The sequence below is a fragment of the Episyrphus balteatus genome, chromosome 4, assembly GCF_945859705.1.
Source record: "Episyrphus balteatus chromosome 4, idEpiBalt1.1, whole genome shotgun sequence".
Taxonomy (NCBI): domain Eukaryota; kingdom Metazoa; phylum Arthropoda; class Insecta; order Diptera; family Syrphidae; genus Episyrphus; species Episyrphus balteatus.
Genome location: NC_079137.1, coordinates 55,620,963 through 55,639,024, shown reverse-complemented (window position 1 = coordinate 55,639,024; position 18,062 = coordinate 55,620,963). Strand labels below are relative to the sequence as shown.

The following is an 18,062-nucleotide window of genomic DNA, read 5'->3' as shown; positions in this document are numbered from 1 at the left end:
GTTTTTGTTTTGAATAGAAGTATTTTAAGGTTTCTTATTAAAAAAAAATCTCTAAGGTGTTATTTTCATTTAATGTGTTTATAGTAAACACGGTAGGTAAGGTACATACTACATATGTATAGTTTTTTAAAAATTATAAAATCATCACAATAGTTTTCGAGAAAATGTTATTGATATTAAAAAAAAAAAAAACCTTTCGGATTTCTATAAGAAAAAAAAAGAGTGTGTGTACACATGTACACGCGACTGAAGTTATACTTCTCATTCAGTATATGTAAATGAATTTCATTTGATATTTTTAATTTCTATTATTAAATTAATTAATCCACACATCGTTTTTTTACATTTTTATCAAGTGAACAATAAATTAATTCTTTCATCCTCCTTGCGTCCATGTAGTTTTCAATTTATTCTGTGAAATTTACACATGTTGTGCGGTTCAGAACGTACGGTATACGCTTAACGAAACTAAATGAATTGAGCATAAAATGTGCGATATGGTTATTTTATGAGAATTGTGTGTGCTTCAGCACTAGTAGTAGCAATATGGAACTTGCAGAGTTGCTACAAAGCTCAAAAGTGAGCTGAGCTCAGCTCACAGCTCAGCTCAAATTTTGAGCTAGCTGACTTTTGAGCTATGTACCATAGCTCAGCTCATTTGAGCTGAGCTGAAAGTCAGCTGAGCTGATGGTTGAGCTGAGCTGTTGGGTGAGCTGAGCTGTTGGGTGAGCTAAGGTTAAGTGAGCTGAGCTGAGCTGTGATGGATGAGAGGATACATTGATTTTTATTTGGAAAGTATAATGAAATATGAAGATATTTTAAACTTTTATAAAACACCATAGCTTAAGATGTTTGGTTCTAGTTATTAATGGAATTATTTTAACACATGGATATTTTTATAAATAAAACAGATAATTTTTCGTGATCTTTCTCTTGGTTTTTTTAACCCTAGAAAGATAATCATAATATACGTCTCAGAGACGTATGATTCTAAAAAAGATTTTTGGTCTTATGTTAACACTTTTTGTCATATTTATTTAACTCATTACTAAGATTATTTTAAAGAAGTGATATAATAAATCAAATCAATTTAACAAAAACCCAGAAATTTGAATTGAATTAGATAAAACAGTTCTTTACACGCCATACGTCTTACAGACGTAGATTATCTTTCTAGGGTTAATAGTAAATATATTTCTATTTTTTTAGTAAAATATTTCTTTTTTAATCATAAAAAAAATCAGGTATAATCCGGTTTTACGACTTTTTTCAAAATTCCGAGAAAATCGCGTTTGAAAGTTGGGGTAAATTTTTTTTTCGAAAAATCCCCGAATCAATTTTTGGGAGTGGTGCCAAATGATAGCTTGTGTCATGGGCCTACGCTTTGCACATTATCAGATTTTTAAAAAATCGCCTTCCATGTTAAACCGCCACATCATGCCTTTTTTTCAGAATCGGGCTTAACTTTTTTTTTACCTTTAAGTTCTCCTGGTTTGAGAACGCGTGTACCTACAGGGATGGAAGTTATACCCAAATGTAGGTTAGAGTCCCCGCTACCTTTTATCATCAAAAAAATTTTTTTCATTTTTTTCAAAATTCCTAGATATAGGCGTTGGAAGGCTTTGATCTAGAGACAGGGGAGTGGTGCCATATGAAAGCTTATATTCTCAGCTACCCGAAAGTGGTATAATCCGGTTTTTCGATTTTTTTCAAAATTCCGAGAAAATCGTGTTTGAAAGTTGGGGTAAATTTTTTTTTTCGAAAAATCCCCGAATCTTTGAACGCTCCTGGAAGCTAAGCCGCTTGAGAGCAATTTTTGGGAGTGATGCCAATGATAGCTTGTGCCATGGGCCTACGCTTTGCACATTGTCAGATTTTTAAAAAATCGCTTTGCATGTTAAACCGCCACATCATGCCTATTTTTTCAGAATCGGGCTTAACTTTTTTTTTACCTTTAAGTTCTCCTGGTTTGAGAACGCGTGTACCTACAGGGATGGAAGTTGTACCCAAATGTAGGTTAGAGTCCCCGCTACCTTTTGGCATCAAAAAAAATTTTTTCATTTTCCTCAAAATTCCGAGATATAGGCGTTGGAAGTTGGGGCGCTCACTTTCAGCTCAGCTCGCTTTCAGCTCAGCTCAAATGAGCTAAGCTATGGTACCTAGCTCAAATTTGAGCTGAGCTGTGAGATGAACTGAAATGTTAGCTTTTTGCAACCCTGGCAACTTGCCACACGCAATTTGCCACATGCAACTTGCCACACGCAACTTGCCACATACAACTTGCCACATGCAACTTGCCACATGCAACTTGCCACACGCAACTTGCCACATATAACTTGCCACATGAAACACGTAACTTGCAACGTGTTGTGTGTTTTATGTTTGCCGTACTGTGGCGTACTGCATTTTTAAATACTAAAGTACTGCGTACTCTAAAGGTGAAACGACAGCCCTGCTACCCAGGGTGATCGCGTCATAATCCCTTTGACATTCTTGTCAAAAAGTAAATTTTCATACCCACCCTCCCATAAGAAGTATAACTTCAAAAAAACTTGAAATGTGAAGAGATGAACGCACACAAGAACAGAACAACTGACGAAAACCACTGTTTTGGTTTTGTTGTTTTCGATTAAACCCTAGTAATTTTTTACTGTAGATTTCTTTCAAGACAGAAAATGAAGCTATTAATTTTGGACCTGAGTGCAAGTATTAAAAAAAAACCATGTCCAAAGTTTGATATAGGATTTTATAAAATCTTTTAACTTTTCTTGGATTCTTTTACGCTGATTATTAAAGGCTTTTGAAGTTTGTAAAAACTGTCTTTCACATTCATTGTTCAAAGGTTTCGCATCTAGTTCTATTAGATTTTCATTAAGATAATGGTTCTTCTTTATCATACTTATTTTTGATTGTTTTTAAAAGATTCATTGGGTCTAAAATAATTTTTTTTTTATTGTAGGCTTAAAGTCAGTTTTATTTAATTGTTATCTTTATTTTTTGGCGCAACGTTTCAGTGATGGTTATCCCCTTCATCAGGCCTTTAAGTAAAAATTTTAAATAATTAATAAAATTTATGAATAACGAAATTGGATAACCATCCCTGAAACGTTGCTCCAAAAAATAGAAGATAACAATTAAATAAAACTGACTTTAAGCCTACAATAAAAAAATTTATTTTAAATATAAGAAAAGTCACCTAATTTGTTAAAGGATTCATTGGGTCTTAAAAATAAAGTTTTTCATTGAAATTTCATAACAAAATTGTAAGTTCACCTTTATACATTCCTTTCTTATACATAGGTATATACTGTGACGATATTTCGTAAAAAAAATTATGTATCGAATAAACAAGACTACACTAAAATACCGACAGACTGTGTCGAATAATTTGATTGGTAGTTTTCAGCGATTTTCTAATGGAAAATCCAAGTGCATATACATATGAAATATTTTGAGAGCAGGTCATAATTCTGCTTGTCAAAATTCTGTACGACAAAATTCTGCAGGGTCAAAATACTGTAAGACCATAATTCTGTACGTCATTATGCTGTAAATACAAAATTCTGTACGTCAAAATACTGTATGAACAAAATACTGACTTGCAAAATTCTGTTTTGTAAAATTCTGTACGGCAAAATACTGTACTTTTAATACAGTATTTTTAAAGAAATTTCCTTTGATAAAAAAAAAAACACTAAATAGTAGCTTTAAATATAATTATTGACAGTAAAGTTGTAATTTTATACAAACATAATTATTAACGTTAAAAAAGTAAATCAATTCTAGGAACACAAATCAAACTTTTCTTAAACATAAAAAATACATTTTACAAAAAAAAAATGTCAGATTAATATAAATTTAATTTTTTTTTCAATCCGTTTTAGGTATGCAACGTGGTTTAATCCATATTGTTTTTTTAAATACGGGTAGTTTTGTTTTCTCTCTCTTTTTTCCGTAGCTCCTAATAAAGTACCTAGATTAATCAGCATTAGAAGCTTGCCTCTTTATTAAGTTGATCTCTTAGAAATTCATAGTAAACCCTCTTTTAAATATATCTGTATTTCAAAATTCTTTAAAAATGCTGTAAAAAATATCGTTTTGATAATGTAAAAAACTGCGCGCGCACTTTTTTACATTATCAAAACGATATTTTTTACAGCATTTTTACAGAATTTTGATATACAGAATTTTGATGTACAGAATTTTGAAATACAGTATTTTGACCAACTAGAATTTTGCTATACAGAATTTTGACTTTCAGAATTTTGTTCGTACAGCATTTTGCACATACAGAATTTTGACATACAGTATTTTGGCATACAGTATTTTGAATACAGAATTTTGCAACATACAGAATTTCGAACCCAACCCAAATATTTTAGATGAAAAGGGTTCAAAGTTTCTCTCTCTATTTTTGAAAATTTTATACAAAATAATAAGCTTTTTTTTTTTTTAATTTTTAAACTTACTTTTATAAGTACGATTTCTTATAATGGTTTCTATAATTTTAGTACCATTACTAGCTACATCATATATCACGTCATCCGTTAAAGGTCTCTCTTCCTCGTTCAACAATTTATCCAGTGCCCAAGCATAGAGTCTTACCGAATCATAGAGGTAGGCGGCATATATTGATACAAACTGAAAAAAATATACAAACATAAATAAATACATTCAAACCAAAACAAATATTATAATACCCCTCTCTCAATTGAAAGGGTATACAAAATGCTTCAAGAAAAAAACACACACCAATAGAAAAAAAAGGGAACGAAGAAATGATAGAAAAAAAATTGAAGGTTTCTAAGAGTCCACCTACTATCCTCTTTTTTCGAGGCTGCAATTTCATTGAATTTACCCCTTTTGCAAAAGGGCATACATGTACACCCGTTTATATAGAAACGGTACACCATAACGTAAGGCCATGGAATGAAGCATGAATTTGAAATAATTGTGTTTGTTTTTTCTTTCCTTTTTCTTTATTTTTTTTGTTGTTGTTGTATTTTGAGCTCCTTAGAATGTAAACAAACAGAAACCAACAATAAAAAACATCGAAGCAAAAGCAAAGCAAACCTATTTGCTTAAGATGAGGATTGAGGGAAACGGAACAATACTACAAACTCTCCCATCTATTGACTTACCTTAAAGAAATTATTATTGTGAAACAATTTGGGTAAGGAGAAGTTAAACGGTTCCTTCGTATTATAATCGCGAACTTTAGCCGTGAAATTCTCGTAATTTTCCGTAGGCGGAGTCGACACAACAATCAACAGCGAACGAGCTCGCTTCATGAAACTATCGGTTTCATCACATGAAGTCATCTTTTCAACAACATCAGGCTTTAACAAGTATTTTTCTGCTTCCCTAAAGAAAGAAACAACACATTGCTAGAATTATGTTACATAGAGTATGTTTGATTATAGAAAAAAATTACTTTGGCGAATATGTCATCATGTCGACAAAGATGACCATGTATTCTCCTTTGGAGAAAAGCTGTACCGTTTCCATGGATGCCATCATGTCAACCAGGGCATAAGCTGTGCCCAAGAATACATATATCCTTGTGCGATTCATTGTGTTTTGTATGACCTGTCATAGAGAAAAAAAAAGAGAGATATAATTTGAGAATATGATTAATGTATCCCAAGTTGATAGACATCTGAATAGTGGGGATTTATGTCATTTAATAGTTTGAATAAAATAACTCTCACCTGATACCAATAACCACTGCGACAGCATGCCAAAAAATTCTCACAACATTTGTGATTATCAATAACTTTTTCATTATGGTTGATGGTCATGTTTTTACGCAGAGCTTGTTCTTTTAGATTGTCAGCTACAGCAGTCCATCGTTCGTCGTGAATAATGGAGAATTTTTTCCATCCGTAGTAGCGTAGTAATGATATCACTGATTTTGTTACCTTTTAAAAAGAAAATATAAAAAAATCACATGAAAATACAGTCGAGTACAGTGATACATTAATATTGTAAAAAAAAATATTCACTACGGCGTATACGTAACTTTTTTTTGTTCGATTATGATAATTTATCAAGAAATGGTATGGAACAGTGAAAATTTTAAAGTTTTAAGATTCTATAGCGGGGATGGTGTGCATATCTTGCTTATTTGAAATAAATGGCGACTTTGTTAGCACATGCTATAGTAAACAAAACAAAAAAAAAAAAAAAAAACAAATGAGAGCACGCTTTAATATGAATTTTATCCAGAACACAATATTGTGAAGTAAGAATGCTGCCATGATGAGAGTTTTACTCAAGCTTTTGGAAAATATATGCGGTATCTATTACAGAACAGCTATACTTTAAGTTGAAAAAAATGATTTATTATATGTAGGTATCGTCGTCGAAGGGAACATAAGCTAATTATTTAAAACATTTTAACAGTAAATTATATAAAGGGAACGCTATCTGTAATTTGTTTGTCCATTCATTTTCATTATTTAGATAGAGCATTTTGAAATTTAATGTTTAATGTTGTAATTATTTTGACCACTAAAAGTCATGCTGTATCGTCGGCAAATATGTAGTTACGATGATTTTTTGGTTTTGAGGGATATCGCGTTGTGACAAAAATTTACAAAACTGATCTAAGAGAAGTACGTTGTAGATCGAAAAAAAACCCATATCAATTTAACATTTTTTAAATATCAGTAAAAAAAAGCTCTATAAAATATGTTTTATGATAATTAAAATATCAAAACAGTATTTTTACTATCAGGATCAATTTCTCATTCCAAATTATTGAAAAATATTAAATAAAAAACTCTTAATGTGTACTAATTTAAAGGCACTCTGTGTTTTTAGGAAGTAAAATGTATGATTTACTGAGAAAATTTGATCGGCAATAAGATTTTACTTCACATAGTTTGGGAAAAAATAACAAAACAATTATATCACCTATATAATAGAAAAAATAATATCACCACTATTTCATAAAGAATATTCACTTTCAGTAATGTTTAAAAAAAAAGAAAGAAAGTACTTAAAATAATAAAAATAATAAAAAAGAAAAAGAAAGAAATATCATTGTAATAAACTGAAACGTAAAATCTAGTCAACATTGATATTTTAATTGTCAAAGTGAAATTTTCATTATCCACCTAAAATTAAAAAAAGTCAAAATGATGTGATAATCATATCAAAACTGATATTTTAATTGTTGGACGACTTTTGTCACTCAAAAATGTTAATTTGATAGCTTTTACTATCAAATTTTTTTTTCAGTGTAGCCACTGTTTTTATTGAGTTAAAAATACTTGAACACTTCCGTTCTTTAAATATTTTGATTCTATATGTTTTAAATTTGATTCGTATTTAGTTTTTATTAAAACTTTCTATTTATCGATTTTTGTACAAAAAGCCATTACAAATAGTTAAATATAATTTGTCTATGTAAACGTCAGCTAATTCTAAACAATCTATGAAAAAAATTAGTTTTGATAGATCAATTCTATTAAATAGTTAAGCTTACATTGGAATGAATTTTATGTGTACAAAAAAAGTTTAAAGATTTTACTTACTTGCGTGTCTGGTGGTTCCGTTCTGGCAAATGTTGGAATAGATGATGCTTTGTTTTCTGCACATTTCTGAAAAAAAACAAATTTTAAATTTTGAACAATCTTTTACACGAAGTTACATAATTTATGTTATAAATAAAATGGGTAAGAAAATACTGCCTAGTGATGGAGTAGCAGTTTCGAAACGCGTCGTAGATACAAAAAAAAAAAAACAAAAAGTTATAAAATTTAAAATTAATACTTAAAAAAATAGATATTTAAGTAAAAAAAAAATAGCTCTGAAATAGGCCCCTAAATACTTTTTGTAGTCAAAATAATTTTTTTAAAACAAATTTAACTCTCTGTCGGCACACTGGTGCGAATTTGGCACGACAAAAATGAAAAAATTAAAATTTTTCAAAAAAGTGGGTGCAAAAAAGTCTCTTTATAATGTGTAAATACATTTTTTTTTTGAAAACGAAATTCGAATTCATCGGAAAATTCTACATCAATTTCATATAAGTTTTCTCTATAAAATATGAGACATTAAAAAGTTCTAGCGACATGAAAAAGTAAAAGCCAAATTCGCACCCGTGTGCCTATCACGTCACAAAAAAGAGGTATGCCTACAGAGGGTTAAAATAAGTAAAAAAAAAAATTAAAAGCCAAAACTTATAATCGAAATATTTAAAACTGATTTTGTTTGTATTACAAAAAGCCTTGTTTCAAAGATTGTATTAGGTACTACGACAGAATTTCTAACCGCGTAAAAAAGTTAAAATTAAAAAAAATATGCAATTTTACATCGACTCAAAACTGACGAAAATGCTTGCATTTTTAACTGTTGCGCTGATGTAAATGCATTAAATTACTAAAGGTTACTAAGAACAAAAAACTCAAAACTTTATACGATTTTTTTAAAAGCATTTAAAATTGAAACGAAGAAAAGAACACACATGGAAACCGTGATTTGTACAGAAACGATGTTTTTTTGCTTATATTTGGCAAGAATCAGTTGACACATTAACGCAGGCTCAGAGTTAACCAAACAATTAGTTGCTCTTGATACATAACCAAGTATTGTCGATTGGCATGAAAGTCAATAAGCTGTCTGATCGTTAAATGTGGTGGTAAAGAAAAACTTGCTAAAGAATGCGCATTTCAATATAGGTATCGCTGATATTTAAATAAAAAGTAAAGTAGCCATACCAAAATGATTTGTTGATTGAAAATGAAAAAAATAAAAGACCCAACACCCCGCAAAAATTTCCCTCAAGGAGAAGAAACAAAAAAATTTAATAAGGCATTGAAAAAAAAAGCAATTCAATGTTGTTTTAAATGTGTTTGGTTTTCATAGTAGAACTAATTAAAATTGTAATCAAAATAAAAAAAAAACACAGTTCTTAATTTATTAGAGGCATCCTTAAGTCACCTCATTCAAAGGTAAATTAATTGATTTTAAATTTTTAAAATGTTTTTCCTCATTACACAAGTTATACCCATTATCCCAGTTTATGCCAATTAAGTATGTATGTTTGTTAACTGAAATAGCTAGAGGCCTCAACAGGAAATTACTTTCATTCTTTTACATTATTTTATCAATATTAAAGAAAGCCTGAGTGAATTTTCAAAATAAATAAAATATTAAATAAAATATGTGGGTTGGTTGACCATGACCAAGTATGTAAGTATTCCCAAAGTAAACCAAACAAATTTTTAAGACTTCAATTATGTCAGTGTTCAAAAGTCTGCAATTTGTCCATTTTAATTTAATTTCAACTCCATGTAAGGTGTAGTGAAATATTCAGTAAATGTAAGTACATTTACTTAAACAAAAATAAAAAATATTTTGAGTGTCCTTAAAGTATTCATTTTATTGGCCACTTAAGTGCAAACTTTTTAATATTAACAAACCTTATATAAATATTTAAACACTTTTTCACATAAAATTTCCTTTGTTAGCTTCATTAAAATGTACGTATATAAAAAACTGTAACTGGTATGGTACCAAAAAAAAATGTGTCCTATGAGATTAAAGTCTATTAGGTTTTTTATCGCCCACAAAAACTCTCTCAACACATCGTTCTAAGGTTTTCTTTGAAAGCATTTCAAACTGTTGATATTCCCAAAGGCATCTTTGTTAATTATTCACCGTTTAAATAAAAACAAAACAAAAAAGAAAGACAATCATCCTTTTGATGTATAACATTCTTCATAACAAGAGTATTTAAAAAGAGTGTCTAATGTCTACATTTTCTATTTAAAAGCTAAAAAGCTGAAATTAAATTCGTGAAAAAGTCTCTTTTGGATGTTATCTAGCAAAGCAAAAGTATACCAGACTTAATTTTTCGCTAGAATAAATATTCTTAGAATAATATAAACATTAAATGGAAGATACAAAAAAAAAAAAAAATATCCATTTTAGAAATGTCTGGTTTATATTGAAAAGAATTTTTTTTAAAGAAAGAGGATGTTCAATAAAATTCGTTCAAAAAAAAATACAAAAAAAAACAAATATTTTTAAATAAGAGAGAAAAACTCTTTTTGTTTATGTAATACTTCACAATCTTGCAGATATACGTTGCTCTTGAAGGCTATGAAAAAGTAAAAATTCAAATGAAAAAAATATGAAAATTATTCAATATTTTCTCTCAACTTTAAAAGCACTAAGAAAGAGTAATTCTTGTGAACCTTTGGCATCAAAGTATTTTAAGGATATTATTTGAATATTTTAAGGAATTTTTGTGAAGTTCTCTTCACTTGAGAATCACTTAATAACTTAATTGAAACTATGCATTTCAATCTTAAAACACTTTTCGAAACCAAGGTGATGATACACATAGGTGGTTTTTTAAGATATTTTGAGTAAAAGTTTGTCAAAGAGCTTTTCAGTTTTGATGGTTTGCGGTAACATGAAATTTAATTGGCCCCATAGAGTTTTCATTTAAATAGAATTTCTCAGAAAACAATTTAAACATCCTTTAGTTTTTCACTCCTTGAAGAATAATGTCCTGGATTGAAAATAATTCCTGGGGTTGAATTTATCCTTTAAAATTACACACATTTCGTAAAATAACCGGTGTCATGACAAAGCTTCAACGAGGGCTTTAAATAACTACAGGTTAAAACTTTGTATATTTACCCTTAAAGAACTATTCATAACTTGTACTTTCATCCTTAATTATCCAAACCACATTTTTAGTTTCAATTAAAAATATCTATAAACTGTTTTGTCAAAAAGGGACAGAGTTTAAATGCAAAAATATGTGACTTTCCCAAAAATTATGTACAACCATTATAGGCACTCATAAAGTAAGGACTTGCAACCGGCAGAGTGTTACATTAAATGTTTTATTATTTTCAATTAAATTTTGGTGACAGCACGAAAGAGAGTCAACATGCATGCATAAGCTGAGGATTATAACAACAACAAAAAAACAAAAAAATAAAAATAAACAACATTTCAGTGGTATGTCTAATGTCTATGATGAGAGAGGATAACACTTAAAGTGTATATCTTTTTTAAATGGAATTGTTTAATGGAACGTGACAAAATGTTTATTGTTTTTAGAAAGTTAAATGGAATACAAATTGTTAATTTTAAGCAACAAAACAAAACAAAAAAAAAAAAAAGTCATTCTTGACTTAAATAAATGATGTCCTTTTTAAACTGTCTAGAGGGCTTTTGTTTATCTGCCTGCAGTCTGTAGTACGTACTTATCCTTACAAATAAGAAGTACTTAATCTTACTTCGTTTCGTTCGAAGGTCACGTCTTTCAATACGTTAAAGACATATACAAAGGTAAAAATGTGTAAGACAAAATATGTATCTAAAAGTATATTTTGCTACTCTAATATTTACAATCAAATTAATTTTTGAATAACACATTCATTTCAAATGAGATCTTTCCTCAAAATCTTGAGCATATTTTCCTGCCCAATATCTTTGAACAATTTTGATGTTTTTATTTATTTAAATCTAATTATTCCGATTCTTATTTGTCAAAGACATAAAGAAAGTAAGGATAATGGTCAAATCTGTGTATGATTTGGATATAAAACCAAGAGACTTTGAAATGTGTCTCAAAGGTATCGAAGGCACAATATTTAATTATTTTATTTCAAAAAGTAAGTAATCGCAGTTGGAGGAACGAGGCAAAATCCGTTCAGTAAGAATATTCACCTGATGTATGTATGTCTTTATAATTTATTGTATAATTTAATTTTCTAAATTCTTGAAGGATTTCTTTATATTCTGATGATTTTCTTTTTTGTCACCAAAGCATGAAATGATACCTATACCTATTAATAAATGTGCCATTTTATTTTATGGTATGTCATGATTTTTACAATCAATAACCAAAAAAAAAAACTATTTTCCAAAATGTTTGATTTCTCATTACAGCTCGGTTTTTGAGTGAAATGAAACCGCAATTAAAAATCATGTGAAATTGTTTATAGTGTTCTATGTTACGATCTTTTTTTTTACTTTTTACGGACTTCCAAAAAGGAGGAGGTATTACATTCATCTGTATTTTTTTTAAAATTTTTTTTGTTACCTCATAACTTTGGACTAAGTGAACCAAATTTGATAATTCTTTTCGTATTGGAAAGCTGGTGCCCGCGTGTGGTCCCATTTCGTTCAGTTCTGGCCATAGAAACTATTAGAAAAACTTACTTTACATCCCACACCCTGCATCAAATTTGGTACTTCTGATTTTTGGCACAGTTATTTATTTAAACCCCGATTAAAATCCAAACTTTTCTGAGAAAGGTCTCTAACGCAACATTGTTTTAAATGCACAATACTATTATTTGATGATTTTGAGCACTTAAAGATGCATTTTTGGAATAAACGATGTATTATCGTATAAAGCTTATAAAATTACCATAATCGGAGACAAAAATTATCTCTGACAGCCAAATTGTTTCTAAGATATATTACATACATTTTTAACTGAGGAAATTATGAGGGCTTGGCACACTGCTTACAATAAGTTATGTACAAATTTCATTACACCTCAAAATCAGGATTGAATTGAACATAGTAAAACTGCTCAATTTGTTTTTTTTTTTTTTTTTTTCAATTTACTCCCAAATTTTTTTGGGTCTTCAGTCTTCACTCATTGCTAAAATTCTTGCTTCGTCTTTTTTTTTCAAATTCCTGAATATATGAAGTTTTATAAACGGCTGAAGAGGCATTTTTGTATATAGGTTGTAGGTACCAAAATCTTGTGCAACAAACCCTCATATTTTTTTTATCGGAACTCAAACAAACTCAGCCTCTAAAACTAATTGGTTATGAGAAGACACTTGATTTTTTTCAACCGTAGTTCGCATACAAAATAAAAATTCCATACAAAATCCTTATATTTCGTACGTACTAAATTTCAGTTTATCTTTCTTGATAATTGCAAACATTCATTCATTTTTGAGTGTGATGATGATGTGAAAATAACTTATCAAATTGGAATATTTTGTCATAAGATTTACATTCATTAAAGTTCCCAGAAATAACACGCAAGTTCTTGAAATGATTTCTTCGAAAAAATTAATCATTTTAAATGATGCATTGTTATGTAAAAGACCTTTAAAGATTTAAAATAACAAAATCGTTGTTTTGCTAGCATAAAATACCAATATGCTATTTTAAAATTTGTCCGTTATCTGTATGTTTACAATATTATATATAAGTATTTTTGAATACAATTCTGAGTAGAAAAATATCATTAAAAGAGAGAATTTCTCGTATACATACATATTTAAAGCCATTTTTTTAAAAATGAGTTTATTGTTGCTGAACTTAAACCAATTATAAAAAAAATTGATTTATTCGGACTAAAATAACATTGCAGAACTAAAAAAAACTCAGGCGAAGCCTATTGCGTTTTTTGGACCTGTCACGTTGACAAGAAATCGGTATACAAATTTTATTACACACCCAAAATCGGAATTTAGGGACCAAAATCGAATTTTTGGACCTTCAGCCTTTTTTATTTCGTTTAAATTTTTTACTCAGCCAACTTTTAACCGATTTTCATAAAATAAATACCTGAAAATGGTAGTTTTGAAAAATAACATGGCCTAGTTAAGGTACATGCTTAAAATCCATTTCAAATTTTTTTTTTTTTAATTTTGTCTATTTTTTTTCTCAGGGTATTAACCCTCTGTCGGCGCACGGGTGCGAATTTGGCACGACAAAAATGAAAAAATTAAAATTTTTCAAAAAAGTGGGTGCAAAAAAGTCTCTTTATAATGGTGTAAATACATTTTTTTTTTAATTTTGAAAACAATAATCGAATTCCTCGGAAAATTCTACATCAATTTCATATAAGTTTTCTCTATAAAATATGAGACATAAAAAAGTTCTAGCGACATGAAAAAGTAGAAGCCAAATTCGCACCCGTGTGCCTATCACGTCACAAAAAAGAGGTATGCCTACAGAGGGTTAACAAATCCAACTTTTTCCTTTTCGTGTAGTGGTTATTTTTAGTTTAGTTTTACTCCGGTTAAGTGCTTTCATATTAAGACTTACCTAAATCTTCTGGGTTTTTCTGAATTTATTATTATTTAGCAATTTTAGCAAGTTAAGAAATGATAAGTGTTTTTACAGAGTATTAGCGACTGATAAAGGATATATTAATACCCATAAGAAATATTGTTATCGCAATGAGTTTATTAAATACAACAAACCCTGATATTTTCTATCAAAGCCCAACGAAACTCCTTCTCAGAAGCTAATTGAATGAAGATGGATATGAGCACTTGGTGGGAGTCAGTTTCTCGTTCATGAAAATTGAAATAATTCCATTTATATCTGAGTGAGATGAATTAATATGTTAAAATAACTTATGTCATTCATTAGCATTACATTAATTAACGTTACCAGAATTGACAGAAGGAGGTCCTTGAAATAATTTAATTTATAATTTCAAATGATGCATTGTTATATCAATCAAAGTAATACACCTTCAATAAATAACCTATGATTTGGTTTCCATAAAATACTTAAACTACGCAATGTGCTTTTGTAGAATGTGTAAGTTATCTTTAATTTTAAGGTAATTAATGATAGAATTTTGACTGATATTAATATCATAAAACGAGAGAATTATTTCGAGAATTATAAATCATTAATTCATAGTCCTAGACATTTCCCGACAATGGAGATTTGACCACAACTGCACATTGATGCAAAAACTACTGGAATGACGGTTATATTGATGAACTTAAAAGAAATGAATACTTTTTCAGCCAAAATAAAAAAAAAATTGGAGTTATGTACATATCGATTGTGAGAAGTAAATGAAAAGAAAATTTTATTTATGAAGCTTAAATAAAAAAGTTACTCATACACCAAAGTGACCTTCTGAATTAAACCACAAACAAAAAAACATAAACAAAATATTTCATCTACTTTTGTACACCATTCACTGACATTCAAATTTATAAAGCTTTTCAGTCTTAATTTGTTATGTGGGATTCTAAGATCTCGGAACCCTATTATTGTAAAATTTTAGTTCATAAAAAAATTTGAGAGTTCATTACTAAATCGACTTAATTTCAACACAAACAATTTTTAGTGGATTCGTTTTTTTTTTTGCCAAAAACGATAAAAAATATTTCCGGAATTTGTTAAATATTAGGCCGGGGCCGAATTGCTCTTTCAAGTAAAAAAACTTATTAAATCCAAAATCATACCGTTACCTAAAAATGCCAAAAAGGACGAATTTAGGCCTATCTCCATACTGCCATTTTTGTCAAAGGTCTTTGAAAAGATTCTGCAAAAACAAGTAAATGCCTATCTCGCTGAGAACTCATTGCTTAGTCCAAATCAATCTGGTTTTCGTAAAAAACACAGCTGTATAACTGCACTTCTGAATGTTACTGAAGACCTCAGGCAAGCATTGGACAAAGATCAGATTTCTTTCTTGGTTTTGCTTGACTTTTCAAAGGCTTTTGACACTGTCAATCATGTCAATTTGTGTAGAAAACTCATGCAAAATTTCAATTTTTCACCCGGTGCTACAAAACTAATTTTTTCTTACCTCACTTACAGAAGACAAGCAGTGCAAGTTGGAGATAGACTTTCTAGTTTTTTTACCAAATGTTACTGGTGTGCCTCAGGGATCCATCCTCGGACCCCTTTTATTTTCATTATATGTAAATGAACTTCCATCTTCACTTGCAAATTGTTCATCTCACATGTACGCTGATGACATTCAGCTATATTTTAGCTGCCCACTGGGACTTATTGAGCATGGAGCATTTTGTGTCAATGAGGACTTGGAGAGAGTGGTAAATTGGTCGCAGTCAAATGGTCTTGTCTTAAACCCTAAAAAATCTAAGTGCCTTGTCATTTCTAGAAAATCTATTGATCTCACATATTTTCCACCGATTGTTCTGAGCAATGCTCCAATCGAATACGTTTTAACAGCGAAAAATCTCGGAGTGACCTTTAATCGCTTTCTGACCTGGGATAACCACATTAATGGACTTGTTGGCAAAGTATATGGCGCACTTCGTACACTTTGGGTAACACAAGCTTTTACTCCTGTTAAAACGCGTTTTCTTCTTGCTAGGACTTTGATTATTCCTATCCTAATATATGGTAGCCAAATTTAATGCAATTGTAATTATGTGAGCAGGCATAAATTAAATGTTGCATTTAATTCTACCGTACGTTATGTATACGGGCTACGTAGATACGACAGAATATCTGGTTTTGCTTCGCGCCTACTGAATATGCCATTTGAAAGCTATCTCGATTATCGAAGTTTAATTTTATTCTCTGATATTCTTCTAACACGCCAGCCACAATACTGCTTTGAGAAAATTAGAACCGCATCCTCGCACAGATCTCATCAGTTAATCGTCCCTCGTTTCTCATATTTAACATCGGAGCGACAATTTTTTGTAAATTCCGTCCGTCTTTGGAACTCATTACCACGTAATATTAAAGAAAACCAAAATGCAACAAGCATAAAAAAAGTGCTAAAATCTCATTTTTCAATTTGAATTTAGATATATGCTACTATAAATTGTTAATTGAATTTATGTATGTAGAATTCTCATTTTCTTAATTTGCTTTCAATTGTATTAATTTAGGTAACATTTTTGGCTTAATCTTGTAAAATTAGTTTACTTCTACTTTATAAGATTTTATATCTTACAGATTGTAGGCAATCACGAAAATAAAAATAAATAAATAAATAAATAAACATGTTTATGTTTAAGAATCCTTAACTTATGTACTTTGTGTGTTTTTTTTTTTTTTATATTTGCCAAAAATACTGAACTTACAAGATTGTATTAAAATCTTGAAAATAAAAAATTACTCCAGATTTAATATACTTACATAAGAAATCATTGGAATGTTTCGACTTTGCGAAACTATCGCCTCCACATGACATGGACCTTCTGGGCCAAAAAAAGTTGCAATACCATCGCAAATCATTTCGGTTATAGCCCGAGTAGCAGCTACAGTATCGCCCCGAGTGTCATTCCAGCGCAAAGCAAGTGTTACATTTGGCAATAAATAATCATCATTATTTACCTTTAAAAAAAAAAATTATTATCAAATCAAAATAATATACATAAATATGAAAATCAAATTTATTAAAAACTTACCTCATCTAAAGCCATTGTTAATGCACCAGATATTGCTAGACCTTGTTTGTCTTTTAATTCACCAGTAATTGCTGTCAAATAGCCAACATTTAATATTGTTTTGTTATAATGACCTGGCACTGTTATGACACCCGGGACAATTGCCACCGAGAGCAATAGGAGTAGATTAAAGGGCCAACGCGTCATGGCCCCTTAGGCCGGGGCCGATCAGCGCGACACCTATTGGCTGGAATTTTTTCCTCTGTAAATAGAAAAAAATAGAGAGGGAGAGAAAAATTAAAATGAATTTAAAAATTTAAAAACGTTTGAAAAATAGAAAAAAAGCCCAATTTCAAATAAACACAAAACAAGAACATCAAGGACCATGGACATAAATTCACTTCCAAAGCATACGATGGAAAAAAAAATAATTTAAAAAGGATACTGCACGAGTAAATAGACAAAAAAGAGAGTATATTTGTGGTTTCGTATAAGGATCAGCAAGTCTATATTTTATATTAACCAAAATCCATAATTCATCAAATTTTTCCTCTAAAATGGTTGCCAAGATACAGTATTCCATGTTAGTTTACCGGTTGCAAGCCGGAAATCAGCAAAAATAATTAGAAAGGAAACCAATTCCCTGCACAGAGATTTCGCATTTTGAGGTTGAAAATCTTCTCAAAATAATAGATATAGATTTTAGTAGACAGATAGAATATTGGTATTTGGTAAAGCAAATATAACCTATCCACAACCATCATAAAACTCATGCATAATTCAAGTGAATTTATCTTTTTCAAAGTTTTAAATTTTGTGGTCAGAACAGAAAATTGGAAAACTCTTAAAGGATCTTCCCTCTGAAGAGTGTTTCGAGTCCAAAAATATTTATGGAATTGTAGGTTAATTGAATATCTTTATTTGTATAATAAATTG

At 29.8% G+C, this 18,062-nt stretch overlaps 1 protein-coding gene across 2 annotated transcripts in view; it reads right to left on the bottom strand.

The window, feature by feature from the left end:
• Nucleotides 1-18,062, bottom strand: part of LOC129918246 (receptor-type guanylate cyclase Gyc76C-like) — a 126,746-nt gene that overhangs the window by 20,599 nt on the left and 88,085 nt on the right. For both annotated transcript variants that reach the window (XM_055998671.1, XM_055998672.1), the window contains exons 3-9: nucleotides 17,148-17,388; nucleotides 16,876-17,073; nucleotides 7,542-7,607; nucleotides 5,712-5,921; nucleotides 5,435-5,589; nucleotides 5,142-5,364; nucleotides 4,470-4,641 (exon numbers count right to left, since the gene is read on the bottom strand). In XM_055998671.1, the coding sequence (XP_055854646.1) occupies nucleotides 4,470-4,641; nucleotides 5,142-5,364; nucleotides 5,435-5,589; nucleotides 5,712-5,921; nucleotides 7,542-7,607; nucleotides 16,876-17,073; nucleotides 17,148-17,333 (1,210 nt within the window). In that variant the 5' untranslated portion in view covers nucleotides 17,334-17,388. The remainder of the gene's footprint in view (nucleotides 1-4,469; nucleotides 4,642-5,141; nucleotides 5,365-5,434; nucleotides 5,590-5,711; nucleotides 5,922-7,541; nucleotides 7,608-16,875; nucleotides 17,074-17,147; nucleotides 17,389-18,062) is intronic.